The sequence below is a fragment of the Coloeus monedula genome (genome assembly GCF_965178545.1).
Source record: "Coloeus monedula genome assembly, chromosome: 7".
In the NCBI taxonomy this organism is placed as follows: Eukaryota; Metazoa; Chordata; class Aves; order Passeriformes; family Corvidae; genus Coloeus; species Coloeus monedula.
In genome coordinates, this window is record NC_138787.1 from 20626524 (window position 1) to 20644575 (window position 18052).

General features: G+C 36.0%; 1 protein-coding gene across 2 annotated transcripts in view; it reads right to left on the reverse strand.

Moving 5' to 3' along the window:
• Positions 1-1195: 1195 nt before the first annotated feature.
• UBR3 (ubiquitin protein ligase E3 component n-recognin 3) overlaps positions 1196-18052 on the reverse strand; it is a 109496-nt gene continuing 92639 nt past the window's right edge. For both annotated transcript variants that reach the window (XM_082285189.1, XM_082285188.1), the window contains exons 34-40: positions 11364-11488; positions 8654-8761; positions 8031-8141; positions 7039-7215; positions 5238-5447; positions 4261-4400; positions 1196-3630 (exon numbers count right to left, since the gene is read on the reverse strand). In XM_082285189.1, coding sequence (XP_082141315.1) covers positions 3513-3630; positions 4261-4400; positions 5238-5447; positions 7039-7215; positions 8031-8141; positions 8654-8761; positions 11364-11488 — 989 coding nt within the window. In that variant the 3' untranslated portion in view covers positions 1196-3512. The remainder of the gene's footprint in view (positions 3631-4260; positions 4401-5237; positions 5448-7038; positions 7216-8030; positions 8142-8653; positions 8762-11363; positions 11489-18052) is intronic.

Genomic DNA, 18052 nt, shown 5'->3' on the forward strand with positions numbered 1-18052 from the left:
AGGTAACCTATAATGGGAAATGTATTAGGCACTGCAGTAGGAGAAGAGGCAGGGTAAGTCACAAGGCTGAACTCACAGCAGTTGGGACTCTTCTGAGTGTAAGAGAATTTGCAGGGAAACTACTGCCCATGTGAGAAAACATGCAAGTATGGACTTAGGGCACTGTGCCCTACCAAAAGGAGACATTCATCAGCCCAGCAGTACAGATCTCACTGACTGCAGTGAGCAACCTCATTCAAACGAAAACAAACTCAACACAGATTGTCACCCAGAGCCAGCCTCCTCTGATTACGTGCACTTCCTTATATCCTGTGGTTGATAATTAAGAGCTGTGAACCTCCACACACTGGCTCAGGTCATTCCTGTGGGTTTCTTTGCAAACACCATAGTTTCATTCTCATCTATGCTAACAGTCAGACAGGCTCCATTCATCACTGCCCCCACCTCTGAGAAAAGAAAGTGTAAAGCAGGACTGCAGAATCTGGGTTAGATGAAAATTACACTGAAATCGTATCAAGATCACCACAAAACTCAAGTCTCCTCTGGCAGCTGTGCACACACCATGAACTGATCTCACAGGATTCCGAAGAATAACATTTGTTGGATACTGTAGGAAAAAAATCCTGTTTTTAAAGGAAAAATGTAATTTCCTTGTGAAATACCATGAGTTATAGAAGATTCCTATTGCAGGGGTGATGAAAATATTCATTAAAAATTTCAGGCCACCACTGAAAAAGGAAAGATGCTGTTATCCAAAGGTCAAGGTCAAAAGAAGACTGTTCCGCCTAATCTCTCAAAGGTCAAAAGAAAAAACTTAGTACATAAATATTACATTCATCAAATTGAAGTAATAGTTATTCCAGAAACAGACTTGACAGAAAAGATCAAGCCGTTTTCTCGAAGTAGTTTCTCAGCTCAGCAATTTAACTTTAGCAGTGTGCAGCAGCAATGCTGTAATAGCTGGAATAAACTTTAAGCACTACTTTAAGTGCTAAAATTATGAATAAAATAATCCAAGTTAGTATTACAAAATACATGACTGTAAGTAACAAAACACATACCAGGCTTACTCTCTATGCAAAGTACTTTGCATGCATAAGATTTTGACATTTGAAGAACTGCCTGGCTATTGGGTGGAATTCAGTGTCATTTTACATTATTGGGGTAGAGAGAAAAAATTTCATGAACACACAGATTGACAGTAGAATTTTATTAACATATCTTACAATGGCAATTACTGTATTCCTAGTTTTGTACTCTTCTGATGTGTGATAAAGATTGATTTAGAGTCTACAGTAATGTACTGTACTTAAATGATCATTCATACAGGATATCACACCAGAACATTTGAGTAATACACACACACCACTCTAGTTTGGATCTGTTATTTTTCAAGGTTAGCTTAATAAAGTAGGATTTAAAAAGTTACGGGGGAAATAAAAATTCTTGTTTAGCAGCATGCAAGGATATTCAAGTACAATTTTTCAACCCAGTAATTTTTTGTTGTTTTTAAATCAACTGGTGACTAATTCACCAGTACTACAATAACCACTATGAAATACCCAAATGTTAAAGTTAAGGCTAATAGTTTTACTTCACATCCATATACACAATCAGAGAACATTCTGTTTTAAATAAAACACAGTAATCAAATTCTGGACACATTATCTCTTGTAAATATAGCATTGGAGCTTCAAACTACAGATCACTTGAGTTCATGAGCCCTGTAATAATGTTATGCTGGCAATGTAAAGACTCTTTTTGCTCTTTAACCACACTTACAAAATGGCCTGATATTCTTAATGAGCAATGCAAAAATATCACAGGCAGAACTTATAATACAGTATCAAAAAAGTAATATTTTGGAAAAAACACAGCCATTTAGTTGGTGAAACAGAGTAATTCTAATCTTACAGGAAGTACTGTAATACTTCTGAAATATATATATATATATATATTTATATGTATTTATAAAAACCAGTATCCTTTATTGTAGGGTTTTTCAAATTGCAGGTATCCAGAAAAAGTCATTGTATTTACTTACTTTTCCATTGGTCTGTTCTTGATTGCTATACAGTGATTTTATTTCCCCTATACACTTTTCACTATATAATTATTTCCACTGGGGAACTGTTTTCTTTGTATATGTGGCTTTATCATAAGATGTTTTTATTTTACACATATAAATTTTATTTTACACACAAGCTGTGGAAGTCAAAACTACCAGGAACTGCTTGGTAGTACTGTATGAAATAGCCAACAAATGTCCAACACTTGTGAAAAACAAGAGTAGCAATATATTACATACCAGTATTTTGACTATAATCTTTCCTATCTACTTACACTATGGGTTTTAGCCCAGTCGTGCCTGTTCTCATGAATTTTTTAGTCCTCTAAGCATAAACTGTTTTGGCATTCATCCAGCGAGGCTGCACATGCACTGGTAGTTCATCTTGGCTACCTCAGTTGAATTTTATTTTTCCTTTTTTAGGAAACCAATCAGAAAGAACAGCGATTACTTTAAACAAATACAATATTGAGGAACCTCCTGAAAAGACAGTAAAGATACAAAATTGTGTTTGATTTTTAGAATAGCCTGCACATTCCCAATCCAATCATTCTGAAACATACATCTGGTTTGGAATGATAGGCAGGCTTGTGGTTGTTATGCTTGTAACTGGGATCTGCTATGTTGGGCACCATACAAATTCTCTATATACAGCAATTTCTGTATGTTATCACTAACAATTTATTCAATTGATATGAAAAAAAGAAAAGCTCCTTCCTGGAAAAAAAAAATGAAGACAGAATGTGTGTTCTGGATTACATGAAGAGCAGTAAGATACATAATTTACAGCTATTTCACTTACTTATGGAGGAAAAAAATGAAGTTCCTGAGAACATGTAAGTTTTCAGTAATGCCTGAAATATTTCAATAGACGTCTATAAGTGAAATACTCTTTAAAATTCAACTTCCAGACCAATTATTACCATGCAGTCTCACAGTCGTTTTACAGACCTAATTACAAATGCCTATCAAGTAAAAACCTCAAGCCAACACAAAAAAGGCAAAGAAATTTTATCCAACATACTTCATAGATGTACTAGACATATACACCGTTTCAGCAAAAGTTGCTAAAAACTCAACTCCATGCAAAGAAAAATAAAAACCAGACACCTACCCCTGGAGCCTGTAAACAACTCCAAGTAAAATTTGTGCTTCTTAACAATAATGGGATTTAAAAACACAACAAAAATAGACTACTGAGTGCAATAAGATTGCTCACACCATTTTGAGGATTTAATTTCAATTATTGTATCATTCTTTAGTAGCAACAACAGCTCATTTTGCACAGATTTCACATGTTGACAAAGTTCCATTTCCCTTTTATGCCCATACCCAATTCCAGCCCAAGCCAAAGAGCTAAACTCCCATTCAGTTAAAGCTATTGTCAGTCAAGATGCATTCATTCATGGTAACAGCAGTTATATGGTGTGCAGATGATGATGATTTACAAGCCATTGTAATGTGGCCCCCATCTTTTATTGATATGATCAAAAGTATGAGACACCCACTGCTGTTCAAGCACTTTGTATCTTTCCTTGCATATGTATAGGGGTTTACCACGCCTGTGGAGGGAAAAAAAAGAGAACAAGAAGAAAATAAATGGTTAAAATGCCAAATAAATGGAAAGATGCTTCATTATACAATCAATACATGATACTCATACAACTTTTTTTGCAGGGTAAACATGCATTTTTATTGCATTTTTTGTTGGCGAGGGGTTTTCAGTTTTGCTTCTGGTAGGGTAATTGCTGGGACTTCCCTTCCTTACACTGGATAGCAGAATCCAGAAACCATCACTTGTTTTCTCAGTAATGTGTAGCTTGGAAGTTATGCTCCTTCCCTACACTTGAATCCAACTGCATTGTCCAATTAAAGGCCAAACAACAACACTGGGAGATAAGTGTTTCCTAAAACAATACTCAGAATTAACTGTCTTGAGAATGGCAACGTAGGAATCTGTCAGCTGGGTGCCTGGTGAAACTCAATGATCATGATTACACCACCTTTGGGCCAAAAAACTCTCAAAAACCCAAGAGAATAAAAGTCAGTCCAAGTTGCAATAAATGGGGATTTTCCATTTTTCCACACAAGAAAGGTAGAGATCTATTATTATCTGTTATTGCATGTCACAAGACAAAGCTGATCGACACAGAGGCACCAACTATGAAACACACTTGTAATGAAAACATTACCTAAGATCTCTGTCTTCTTCACCGTGTGCATCGAGATAAACAGAACCCCAAAGGCAGAAACGATGGCCTCGTATGATGATGATTACAGATGCGTTAATCAAAAGGAATATTCCTGTCCCAGCTCCACAGTTTTGAGAATGCTGTAATGTTATGGGTGGATAAAGGCAAGAGTGCAAAGATTCTGTTAATGTCTGTCAACTTTGTAACAGAAGAAATTTAAAAAATAGTACTTTGTTTTGCTTCAAATAACATGCACACATTATTTACTAAGAAACAGTTTGCCAGATAACAGCCTGGCCCAAAATTCTCAATCCAAACTAGAATTCAGTGTCTTGTGCTGCCATAACAACACCTGTGTTTCCCTACTCAGAAAGGGAGGATATTAGTTATGTAAAAACTGAGTAACAAAAAATAAGCAAAAATATTCTGTACACTATTTTTAATTTTTTGCTGTACAGCAAATCGTATAGGATTACCAAATATTTTCCACAGATGGCAAGAAAAGGAGAAAATATTCAGAAAAATTTAGTATTACCTCTTTTACAATAGTCTGTATTGTTAAACATTTGCTTTCTCTATCCATGCTCACACATCTAGTCTACGGCTCTACAAATCTAGTAAGAATGTTTTTTTAGTAATTCTTGCTTTGTTCAGTATGTCACTCTTCTCTATGAATAGCACTAGCTATATTTATCCATTCATTTTAGCAATTAAGACTTTTACGAAAAGGTGAAATAGGTTGCTATGCAAGTAAATTGTCCTCCGAATCCAGTCTAGGTCTATCCCTCAGAAACAGGCACTAAAGTTTATCACAGGGGGTTAGACTAGATGACCCTGCAAGGTACCTTCCAACCCAAACTGTTCTATGATTATATAAACACCTTTTGAAAAGAAAATCATCAAAACTGAGCAATGGAGTTAACAACTATTAATGAGTGTGAGAATCAATTACAGAATTTTAATTAACTCTCTCTTACCAGTACACATTCACAGTAACTCTGTTGTTTACAGCATAGTCCTTTCAAGCATACAAAAGTACCACAAACTAAGCAAACAGCAGGATCTTTAGGAACCTTGGTACAAACAGAACAAGTTTTTCTGTGATAATACTGAAAAATGGTATTGTAATTCTCAGGCAACTGAAGGAGGCGTGGCAAGTCCCACTTAGGTTCCTGGATAAGCAAAGCCTGCAAATAAGGTAAGAATATATATAAGTTCTGTGCATTTGTTTAAGCATTTGTATTTTCTAAAAAAAGAGAATACCAATTATAAGAAACATGCAGTTTAAAAATCTCTCATTTCTTTTGCATTTCATGAATTTAGAAGTCAAATGTCACCTCGTAGTAGTCACCTGCTCCTGGCCGATCACCCTCCCCCAACTGCAGTCATATTTCATCCTTTGTAACAGGTACAAAATGGGCACTAGCCTTTTCCCAAGGATGTTTTCTAAATGTGACATATTTTAAGTGCAAAAACCTTCACAGCTAAACCAAGAGGATGAAGAGTGATCTCCAGGAAAGACTCTCACTCCCTGCACTAAGTTTGCTTGGCAATATCAGTGTGCTATTCCCAAACCCTGGCATCAACTATGAAAGCTGCCTCCCAGCTAAAATTTAGACTCAAACTTTCAAAAACAGAACTAGTTCTGAAGTTAGGCTCTGTAAATGATATTTGAAGACATCTGCCTGTTTTTCAAAACTCTATTGGACACAAGCCATTAAGAAGTTACCAGAACTCACAATTTTTGGTAAGACATTAAACATTGCTTTGAAAAGCCTAACTCTACACATCTGCTCTTAAAAACACTGTCCAATTTTATGTTGGAGTTTTTTTGGTTGGTTGGTTGTTGCGGGGGGGGTTTTAAACAGTAGTATGTTTTCCTTCAATGTAGTAATTTTTTTCTGTGTTTATAATTGATGGGCATAGTGGTCAGATAGGATCTTCTTTGCAAGGTTCAAATTTTTTTTTAGGAGTGCATGACCTTGAAACCTAAATTGTGAAGAAAGAAAGAAAAAGAAACCATTTGTACCTGGTTACTTTCCAATCATGGGAAGAATGCTATCCGTTTCACTGCAATCTATAATGTCTATCAGATTAGCAGCAACTGTATTTTGAGATTAATCTGAGTATTCAAATTTTCACAGGAACATCATGGTGCAGTGAGGAATGCATCTGGCCTTCTCCTGACACCACAGATTTAGGGGAGGGGGACTTGAATTGTTGAGATGCAGCTTTGTCATAAAAACAATGCACTCATGTTGAAACATTTCCATTTCACAACTGATTATTTCAGTTGCCCTAACTCAGGTCTTGGTATTATTTCTTTAACCTTCAGAGAAAATGTATCATCTTTTATCAGTAACTATTAAACAGCTTTTATCCTTTTCATCTTTTTCAGTATTGCAACTGAAGATGCTCAAAAATATCAGTAATGTAAAATAGGCAAGAAAAAGTTCTGATACATATTTTCTTGAAGTTTCTATTACCTGCCCTTTACTGGCTACAGGTGCAGAAGATCTGGGCACACTTAGAATCATCTAAGGATAGTGTTTCTACATGCTGTCTCCAGCAATCATAAAAACCACACAGGTCTTCTTATTCCTGTTTTTAGACAATTCAACCCACATCCACTAACTAATATTTCCAATTACAATTTCTCTGTCACTTACAAGTTATATTCTCAGATCCAAAACAACAGCATATGTGCATAATGAATCAAGCAATAAATAGCTGCTTCCATATCATGACTATTTTGGAAAAAATAATTTTGCTACATACCTTTACTTGATCTGGATGTCTATCTGCAAATGAAGCCAGTTCTGAGCACCACTGTGATATCATGTCAAATGCTGGCATGGGCCAGTCAAGACAAGAGGCACTGGTGAACTGATGAGCTGACTGAAAAGATGGTAACAGACCCAGGCAGCTTGCAAGAACACTGAATTCTTCATCTTCCTTTTTAGGCATGGAATCAGAGAGGTTTAGATTAATACCTAGACTCTTAATTTTTAAATAGTTTATTAGAAAGGTACCTACTTCAAAAAAAAGCTATTCTAGTACTAAGATGCTAATAGTCATGTTTAGAGACACAGGAAGGTTCAATTTTTCCAGATCACTTCAAACTGGACTCTTGAAACAAAAAAAAAGAGTCAGAAAAAAACCCCCAGAAGCATCAACCGAACAAATTAGAAACCTCAAACCAAACCAAACCCCACAAACAAAACACAAACCCCCCACAAAACCACAAATCCAAAAAACACAAACAAAACAAGAAAGCCCCAAACTCCACAATAATATTTTTTCTGTTTAGCACCCGAAACTAGCTAATAGCTGTTTTACAAAGGAGATGATGTTGAGGCAAGCAAAAGAGGGAGCTGACTTGCAGTAAACTCTACTTAAATTAGTCATGGAACTTAAACATAATTGTCTGCTGATGCAATGTCTCTGAGAATGAAGTATTAAGAGGCACTAAGAAAATTAGTACTGAATTCCATTCTGTGTGGAATTATACCATCTCTGCAAATGCTGGACAATTTTTAAAAGTATGTTGGTATTTTACGAGACAAGCACCTATGACCTAATTAAATAAGCATGAATTTGCTGAAGTTTAAGAATACCATTTTTTTGAAAACTGTAGTGCTATAAAATATGATTTTAAAAAGCATCTTAGAATAGAAAATATATACAGTGAAAAAGACACCTTAAAGTTCTAAGTTTTGATCTCTAGCTTTTATGTGGAAACATTTGAGTGTGCCCTTCTCATTCTGTACCTGACAACTAGGCAAATCCCCTCCAAAAAGATGGTGTTGAAGAAGGCTTGTGATCCTGAGGAAAGGCAGGCAGAACTGCTGCAGATAGCACTCTACAGAATCTGGATTTACCTAGATGGGAGGAAGCAATTACTAAATTCTGTCCCACGTAAGTTATCCCCTAGGTATGGAAACTCCAAGATGAACCAAGTATTTTTTAAAGCATATTATATAAACAATTGCATCAAACATCCATTCCAAAGGCCAGCATTTCATAAATAATCTGAAATACCTCTGTAGGTTTTCTTTCCCCCTTGGCAAATGGGTTTTCTACTTAAATACTCACTTTTCCAAGTTTTCTGAAAGGTCTTTCACACATATTATTAAAACCCATATATATGGTTAAACCCCATAATTATAATAAGTATTTGTCAATAACTTTCTCAACACAGCACTGACCACATTGCTATTATTACAAGAAAGATTTGCACAGGCAAACTGTCCCCAAGGGATATGCTTTGATCTAGAAAATAAAGAATTGTACCACAAGTCTTTAGCAAGATCACAGAAAAATCATTATAACAATGAGGCAAAAAAACTTCAAGGGGACATGCTGGATAAATTCTCCAGAAATTTGCCAATACCACTGCTAATTCTTCAGTCTCTCCTTCTTCATATATCTTCCCCTTAGACAGTTCACTAATCACATGGCCCAGCAATACTTCCCAAGATTTTTCTCCACTGGATGTATCCTGCAAATGAGAAGAAAAGAAATCCAAAAAGCACTGGTCATGAAAAGGAGAAAATGCTTCTGTAATAGCAACAGCAATTAAATATATTTCCTTTTGATAAACACATGAATATTGACCTACAAAGATACGCAATGCTAAAAAAAACCCCAAATATATAATTTTACAGAAAGGGAGTGCATTTAGCTCAAGAGTGAAATGTGAATTGCCGCTGTGGGGTCCCCTACCCCATCATCTTGTACGGCAGGCAGGAAATTGCTACTTGAATTACATATGCACTGAACTGAGTGTTTTACAACAACACTTTTATAATGTTTGCATTTCACATGTTTTCTCTGTGAGTATGTAAATGCTTACTTTAAAACTAGAAAGAATCACTTTATGGATACATCTTGTTTTGACAGAATTTGAATTCTAATACACGTTTTTTTTTTAAGTAATTTTCTAAAATGTACCAACGAGGATGAATACTTGCTACGTATTTGAAATGAAGATTAATCTATCAGAAAGTACAAAGTTGTGTTTGGAATGAACAGTGTCTACTACAGATGGAAAATATATTTAGTGTAAAGAATAAATAGCCACTTAGTTTTGGCACTTTTATTTTGCCATAGCAATTACATTTAAAGGCAACAATTTTATAGAAAGCCTTAAGAAATAGAAAGCAGTATTCTCATAAATATTTTCTTCTAAGTCAGAATAAATTCTGCCCAGGAAAAACATGACTGGATGTGAATTTTGAGTTCTGTTAGTACATTATCAACACAACAAACAACAACAGAGTGGAACATTACTGTGATTCTTTAAAGACACCAAATACTTCAGTACATAATGATGTATGTAATTCATCAGTTGGTTTCTTTTGTTCATTTTGACATCAACTTTCATTCTCCATTTTAGATGGGGTCTTCACCTTTCATATTGGGACAGCACACTTGCTGTTTATGCTCATAGTCAAAGAACCAGAAGGCAACACATACTTAAATCAGCAGCTAAGACAAATCTTCTTTCCATGTTATTCCTGGAAGTTTACTCCACAGGCATTTACAGTGTGCTTCCTATGACACCATAACACACCTTGCAAAGATAATGAGAGTGAACTGGGATTCCAAAAATACAATATCCACCTCACCCTGCTGAGAAATTAAACTCTTCATGTTGTTTGATCATTTGGCATAAATTTACAGCAAAGTCTTCAGCCGATGTTTAATGTCTGGAATACCAAACTGAAATAGATTCATTTGGCATTATCCACAGACAAAAGTGAGGTGTGATCTGTGTAGTCATCCCAGGATTAAAATGTCAATCTTACCAGAAGAGAAGAAAAAGCCAACGTGAACCATATGTTTTTAACCACTGTGGCTTAAAGAAACTTTAAAGAAAGAACTTGGATTTCTAAATTAAAAACCAGCTTCCCTCATGACATGCATGAGGACAAGGGATAGGCTCAAGAAGAGAAGGACAGCCAAAGGGCTGGGAGAGTGGAACAGGGAGCTGTGTGATTACCACTGGCCAGTCCTCAGTGCTTTAAAGTGAAAAATACTGTATCACTTGAGAATCACTTAAGTAAATGATGAAAAAAAAGTTATCACTAGCAACAACCTCAAGCAAATGTCTTTGTATTTCTAAGAAAATTACAATGTATTGAAAGAAGGGGTGGATAGGGAGCTAACAAAATTAAGTACTGTCCAGTGATTCCAGTGCAAAAAAAAAAAAATTCTCATAGTAGCCGGCCAGCAGATAATTTGTCCTTAAGACCTTGGAATTCTGATTGACCAGGATGACAAATTTAAGTTACATGTGAAAACGCAGGTCATGCTTCTCAGTGTGCATTTCATTTTACATCTAAGGCCCAGCTGTTGTCTAGAGGGGTAATACCCCTTTTTTCTCCTGGTCCCAACACTTCTATCCTTTCCTTCGGTCTGACATTGGCATTCTTCTGACCTTCTGGGAAAATCAATCTGTGGAGTAGAAAGTTAACTGAAGGATTAAATGAATGCTGGTGCGAGTGCAGGGAACTTTGTCTTTGGTGGCAACTGGCATTCAATCAGCTGAACTGAAACAGAAAGATGCATGGTCACTTTACTTGTAAATACTACCAAAAGGCAAGGAAACAATAGTGATAAATTTCCTTCTGTCTCTTCATCACATGAGCACTCTAGACCACATAGTGAGAGAAATTTATATAGCTAGCCACAAATAGCACAAGCAAGTTGGAAAAGTCAAGAGAGTTTTTTCTCCGACAAGGTTGCCTGCTTTTCCTGTAAAGAAATGCATCAGATCAATGCCCATGGTTTATCTAGGAAGGCTTCAATTTCACAGGAAGGAAAGCTGCATTTACTGATTACAATCACTGCAACAAAGTAGAGACTGAAACTATAAAGATACAGACTCAAATCTGAAACTCAGTTTTGGAACTAGTTATTAATTGTGAAACTTTTACGTCTCATCATGTACCAAACCATGCAGAAATTATACACACAGAAACAAAATACTGGATTTCTGTGAAGCAGAAGCAAATTATTACATGCAAAACAGAAGTATCTACATTCCTACCAGAAATACTTAAGCATAATTTCATAAATGTTTTAATAAACTAACCAACCTTTTTGAGAGCTCCTGATTCTTTCCATGCCATCCTATCTTCAACACTGCATTTAACAGAAAGTGCTGCCAAGGCTTGAGTATATAATAAAGTGAACAGCACTTTTATAATGCAGGTGAAGTGTTCTGTAAAACAAGGAAAGTAATTTTTAAACACTTGGTATTTTTAGCAAATATAATGATTACAGAGTCTCTAGTTACGGAAATGATGATTCTGAAATGAAAAGCCAGTGCTGTACAAAAAGAACAACCCCTCAAAACAATGTATAACTATTTACTGGCTTTCAGAAGTGACTTAGTGAACAGAACATATGGAAGCCATATTGAACAGAACAAGTACAGGGCAAGAAATTTTCCACTGCTCCTTATGTTCATCTTAATCCTGATTAGCAGTGACTTCATCCTAGTGATCTGGTGATAATACAAAATTGTATTTTGTCCAAGGGTTACACCAAGTTAAGCTAGTGATTACTGTAGATGTAAGCAAATGCATACCCTACCTCTTCTGGCTCCAATCGGGGGTAAGTGACATTGATACAAATACTGGAAGAATTAAATTCCAAAAAAAATCACTACAAGGACATTTAGCATACTTCAGTTTCTAGCCCTTCACTTCCAGATATGGATCCAGCCACAAAAGACTTGCTGCAAAACATTCTTGAGTGAGTACCTATTTACTGGACCTCACGTGCATACAGAAGGAAGACAAAAGGCAGACTGGCATTTACTATATTTTCAAAGATCTTTACAATTTTTTTTTTTTAATATTTAAAGGACTATTATTTCCTACGCTTGGCTGCAGGAGAAAGGTTCTGAAATCTTTTTGGGGAAGCTAGCAACAGAAGCAAAAGAAGACTTCCTAAAATGGAAACAGAAAAAATAATTATTCTCTGAAATGAAGATATTCAAACAGTCCTTTTTTATCTTTCTACTTTAGGTCCTATTTCCAGTTCCAAATTATCTAGTTTGTTTTTAAATCTAGGCAGATCAAAGAAGTTTCTATCATCACTCACACCACTCCTTAAGCATAAACATAACTAATATATACCTAAAAAAATGTAGACAAAAATGAGGGGTTTAGGAAGTCCTCTCAGGCTTTGAAGTCAAGCAAAACAATTTTATTCACATAAGCACCTCAAAAAAACTGGGTTAAATTCATTCTTTCTTCCCAAAGGATTTAAACAAGCTTCATATGTGAAAATGAGGAGGCCAAGAAAATGAAATACCTTGCTTCTCCTTTCCTGCATCTATTATCAAAACCCACTACTGGATTTTAAAACACACACAGTTAAGACTTGAGTACATAATTAAATTTGTGAAATAACAATTGTTTGTTTATGTAACAAGTGTTTGCAAATCAATGCAGACATGGATTTTGAAATCTGTTAATGTCACGGGGTAAAAGCTTGTGTGAGTGTAAGCTATAAGTACAATTTAAGGATCTAAAAGATCATTTGCTATTACATAATTAAAAATAGACTTTTCTGTATTATCTTCCTATCAAACTTGTGTTAAACATGACAATGAGTGGTCCTATACTTCATGCCCCCCATTCTAGAGCAGGCAGCATTATAATCACACTTCCTCCTCACATCTTCCCAGGAGGAGAATTCACCAGATCCCACTAGATCTCGAGGCCATATTTTTTATCTCTGCTGAAACCTCCATTTTCTTAGCAATCCTACTCCTGAGGAATAACAGCAGGCAAGCTTTCAGGAAATTTTCTGGGACTGAAATCTACAAGATGAAACCACACACACTCAGAGAACTGTAAAAATTGCCTCTTTGGCCTGAGTTACAGTCTCTAATCGTAGCTAGAACTGAACTCAGGTACTGAGCTCTAACCCCTCAACAGCAGATACAAGCAATGCAAATCAATTTCACACTGTGAAAGCACAAAGGAAATCCACTGCATGTAGAGCCGCAAAGGCAGACTGCTGGGCAACAGGAACCAACCTGCCACAGCCTGCTCCATCTTGTAGTTCTGCTCAGGGAATTGCAGTGCTCAACACTGGGTGTCTGTCACATTTTAAAAAATCTGGGTTTTGCTAAACACAGTTACTCCTTGTCCCCATTCCCCCGCTTAATACTAATTGTTCAATTCACCAGAAGTAAGTCCATATTACGTTTTTACAACTAAATGAATGTTCTTGTATTTACTTACACGTATGTGACTCACAAATGACTATGAATTACATTTTTGGAGAATCCAGAATTGGACAAAAACTGCACACTCCCACATCTGGGTCATCCTTAAGAAGTTCTGAATTCTGCACAAACTTTATCTTTTTTTTTTCCCTTAGGAAAGTATCTCAGAAGCAGCTCAGAGTCAGCATGCTGTATAATGAGCACCAAGCCTTTTTATAGTCATAGAAACATCCCATGGGAGACATACTGAAAACATCAGTCACTGCATCAATTATCATTTCATTACCACGTTATCTCTTAAAAAGCCAAATATTTGACAGCTGTAGGTATCTGTAATGCTAGAGCTATTACATTCTTGTCTACTGGAAGAGCAACTTTGACTTTCCACAGCATGCATGTGGGGGCTCTGTGCTGTTTTCCTGCTGCCCCCTGGAGCAGGCTGTGCTTTTGCTACATCATCTTTTCAATTTAATAATTCTATAGCTTGCAAGTATGGCCATATGAGAAGTAAACCACTGAGCAAAGTTCTGCACTAAAATGCATTTAGGACTCCTGTCCCTAATCTGATAGTCTGACAGTCTGAAAGTATTATTACTATGGCTAGGCCAATCTAATCAAAATAGGCTAATCCAGAACTTCTGTACTTATTTTTGAATAACTTTGAGAAATGCTCTTATGTTCCTATTTTTGAAACTTTTTGGAATCAAGTAATTTCAAAGCATCTCATCCCATTATATGCATCAACCAACACCCTTAAAAATTAAATTTAAATAGGGAACACTTCTAGAACTCTAATTTTAACATTAGTGCAAAAAATGTGCAGATAAATGAGCATATTACCAACAATACACATCTTTTAATTTCAGTATCAAATTAGATGATATACCCTGGCATGCAATGATGACAGAAGGAATCCACAAAGAGAACCAGATGCAAAATTAAGGACATCGGGCCTTTTTTACTAAATTTAGAAGGAGATCTTTGTATAAATAACCTTTGAAAAATATTCTTCTTGATCTAAAGCTTGAACCCTTCTTTGAAAAAACAACTTCAGAACAACAGGAGAGAGCACTGAACTTCAGATAATCCATGAAAGGTATATTAAAGTTCCAGGATACAGATAAAGATTTGAACTTCACATTGAAACTGAATACTATTCAAGCAGTTTACATCCATACTATATTTAGTCAAGATACTTATCCAATCATTAAAGAGAAGTGTTAGTGTTCATCTGAAAGCTGCTTGCTGTACTTTTGTTGCACGTCATTAAAACTTTACAGAAAAAGAATCTGTCAGAACATCCAGGTCAGACTCTTCAGCAACTGAGCCTAACCAGTATTACAGGAAAAGGCGCTGAATTTACGTTTTACACACCACAGAAGAAACCCTTTCCCAGAGTCCATAGAGTATGGTCTCAACTCCCAAAAGGAGCTTTCAAGTTGGAACACACCCAGCACTCCTAAATGGCAGCTGTCTCCCAGCAGCCCTGCAGACCATGTCACAGCAGCGCCAGGCCATGTAACGAGAGCCTCCTGGCAAGCGCTGCTCGGCCCTCCCGGCATGTGGCACCACGCGCAGCGCCAGGCCACTGCTGGCCCACTGACCACCACTTCTATGCACCTCCTAGCCTCAGGCTCACTCCCGTTCACACAGACCCTAGTTTTTAAATACTCTCTATCAGTATGCTATTTTTCACATGCAGTGCAATGCAGAAACTGAAATCACTAAAAGCTACACTTTGTACTTGTAGAAATCTGTACACCAGGTTCCCAAGTCAGGTGTTGGGAAAATAAAACTTTTTACAATTGATGGTAACAAGGAAGAACGTCCATTTCAATTAAATTACTCCAATATCCAAAAACTGTGTTGCAGAAAGGATGGGGGGGGGGGGGGGTTACTGAATTCAATTTACAAAGACAGATTTTAGTTTTGATAACCACCAAGCCACTCTCTCAATTTCTGTACATACACCATCATTTGCTATTTCTGCAAGAAAGGAGCTGGAAGCAAAATCTTTGTTTTGTATGGAGTCCCTATTCACAACACCATGAACACTCCATCCTCTGCACAACTGCCACAGAATTGAACCAGAACCTCCTATGTGGATTTTTATGTATTTAGCCTTGTACAGTTTCAAACATTTCAAACAAAATGCTGAACATCTGAAGTCTATAAATGCTCTGTCCTAGTTTGAAACTCAAAAGAAAAAAGTTTAACAATGGTTTTAGTATCTTAAATGCAATGTTTATTTTGCTTGCTACACTACACAGAGGTACATTTTTCAGCCTCATTCCCTTGTCCGTAAATTGGTTAATGCTTGTAAATGCTCTGACCTCCACCACAAGGATTTTTCTGTAGCAGTATTCTTTCTTTCTGATAGGTTCAGATCAATTTTCTCCTCTGAATGAAGAGGCTGAACAGTAATGACATTTTTATTGCTTTAATCGATGTCAGATTGAAAAAGATACCAACACCCATCCAACAGTTAATAGGGTAGTTAATGCAATTCCCAGTCTGAATTCAAAATTAACAGTTAATAGGGAAGTTAATACAATTCCCATTTGAAGGGCAAGAGATGAGATTTTGAGTCCTCCTTACAGAGCACTCTATTTTAAAAAAAACATGTTATAAACAAAAAGGATTTTAAGTACGAAGTTGAAAAAAGATGTCATATTTGATGAAGGACACAATGCAACTTACTTAAGTCTACTGTTAAAGGAATATACTGGAAATATGTGTCAACACACACAGGCATCAACCTCCTGCGTGTATCCCACTGTGCATCCAAGTCCACAGCTCCTGCACCCCATGACAATGGCAAAGCAGCACAGACAATTCAGGAAGCTGTAGGGTCAGAGATTTTGTTCACCCCTATCACTGATCTTGTGCTTACCATGAGATACTTCACAAGCCATTTTACCTTTGTTATACCTCAGCCCTCTACAAAGAATTAGTAATATTGAATTTAACTCTGTGACCTACACACCCATTGTAAAAGTTCTAAACGAACTTGTTATGACTTATTTTTGTGAACACCATTCTACACCTCCAAACAAAGAATTATGAAAGACTTTCTTTTCATTCTGCCATTTTGATGAAACAAAAATTAGGAAGATAAATGGCAATTTATTTCCCATTTAATGCTTCACAGATTTGAAGTGGTTACATTTATTTTCTTTCTGCCACTTGCCATTTCCCTTTCAACTGCAACATACAATAAATCTAAGAGCAAAGACAAAACATGCTGCTGATATGAGGCATTTCACAGAATTCTCCACAGAATGCCTTACTATTAATTGAATGTTGTCTTTTCTAGGATAAAATATACTTTCTTAAATTGTGGTATTCAATGATTGGATATTGACTACAAAGACACCACTGGTTTGTACTCTGGCTTCAACACTTCCTTCCCTGAATTTCAGATGTTAGTCTCATTAAACTTTTATTTACTGATTTTATACTGGTTTGATTGAGTCCTTCCAGCAGAGTTAATTCATGTTAAACTGTAGTTTAAAAAAAAAAAAAGTACATTTTTGACAATAACCTTCCGATGCAAAAATATTTTATTCTTTTAATATTTTCCTATTCTAATAATCTTTTGTATATACTTAGTCCATAAGCATGTACTTAACAACTGGGCTTGATGATCTTAAAAGTCTTTTCCTACCTAAGTGATTCTATTATTTTAATTATATTGAATTGAAAAAACAAACCCACAATGTTAATGGCTACACAGAGCATCACTTCAGCTGAATTTGAACATTCAGTTGTGAGGACTGAACACCTCTTAAGGGAAGACAGTTTTTACTAAGGTGTATGCATCAAGAACAGAGCAGTTCCTGAATTTACCTTTTCAAAAACTACCAAAACTCAGCAGATATCAAAACTGCCACACAGATCCCATGGGAGAGATTCTGTTCATTGTCAGTGAAATAGTAAAGTGATACTTGCTTTGTTTGTCCTCGTTTTCAAATAAAGATACATTTATAAATAATCAAGCCAGAGACCAGAGGGTCTGAACCCCTATTCTGGAACACACATTATCCATTAGCAAGATGAACCAGGTTCAGCTGTTTCTTTTACACAGAAAAAGAAATTTAGGTTTTAAGATAGTTTTGATTTTAGTAATGAAAGATTTCATTTTTAAATATCTCTTTAATATTTATTCATAATTATACTACATGGTGTCTCTATTGAAGTTGCTGCATTACAGCAATTATTATCTTCATAGATGAACTCTTACATAAGATTGCTGCAACTTAAACTCTGAAATTCAAATTAAATTACAATCTTTCAAATTTTTCACCCTTAGGCACTCAGTTCAACTTGCAGTATTCAACTGTCCCTCTAAGCAAAAGATGAAGGTCAAACAAAGGACACTTCTCTTTCAGTAGAAATACATAAAGAGTTTCTGCTCAGCTCTTGTATCTTTAATGAATAGCTGACTGATAAGGTAAAAAGACAGGGAACACAGATAAACCTGTCAACTCAGAACAAAAATTTCTGTTCAATGCCACCTTTTGTAGATAAGGCAGAAACATT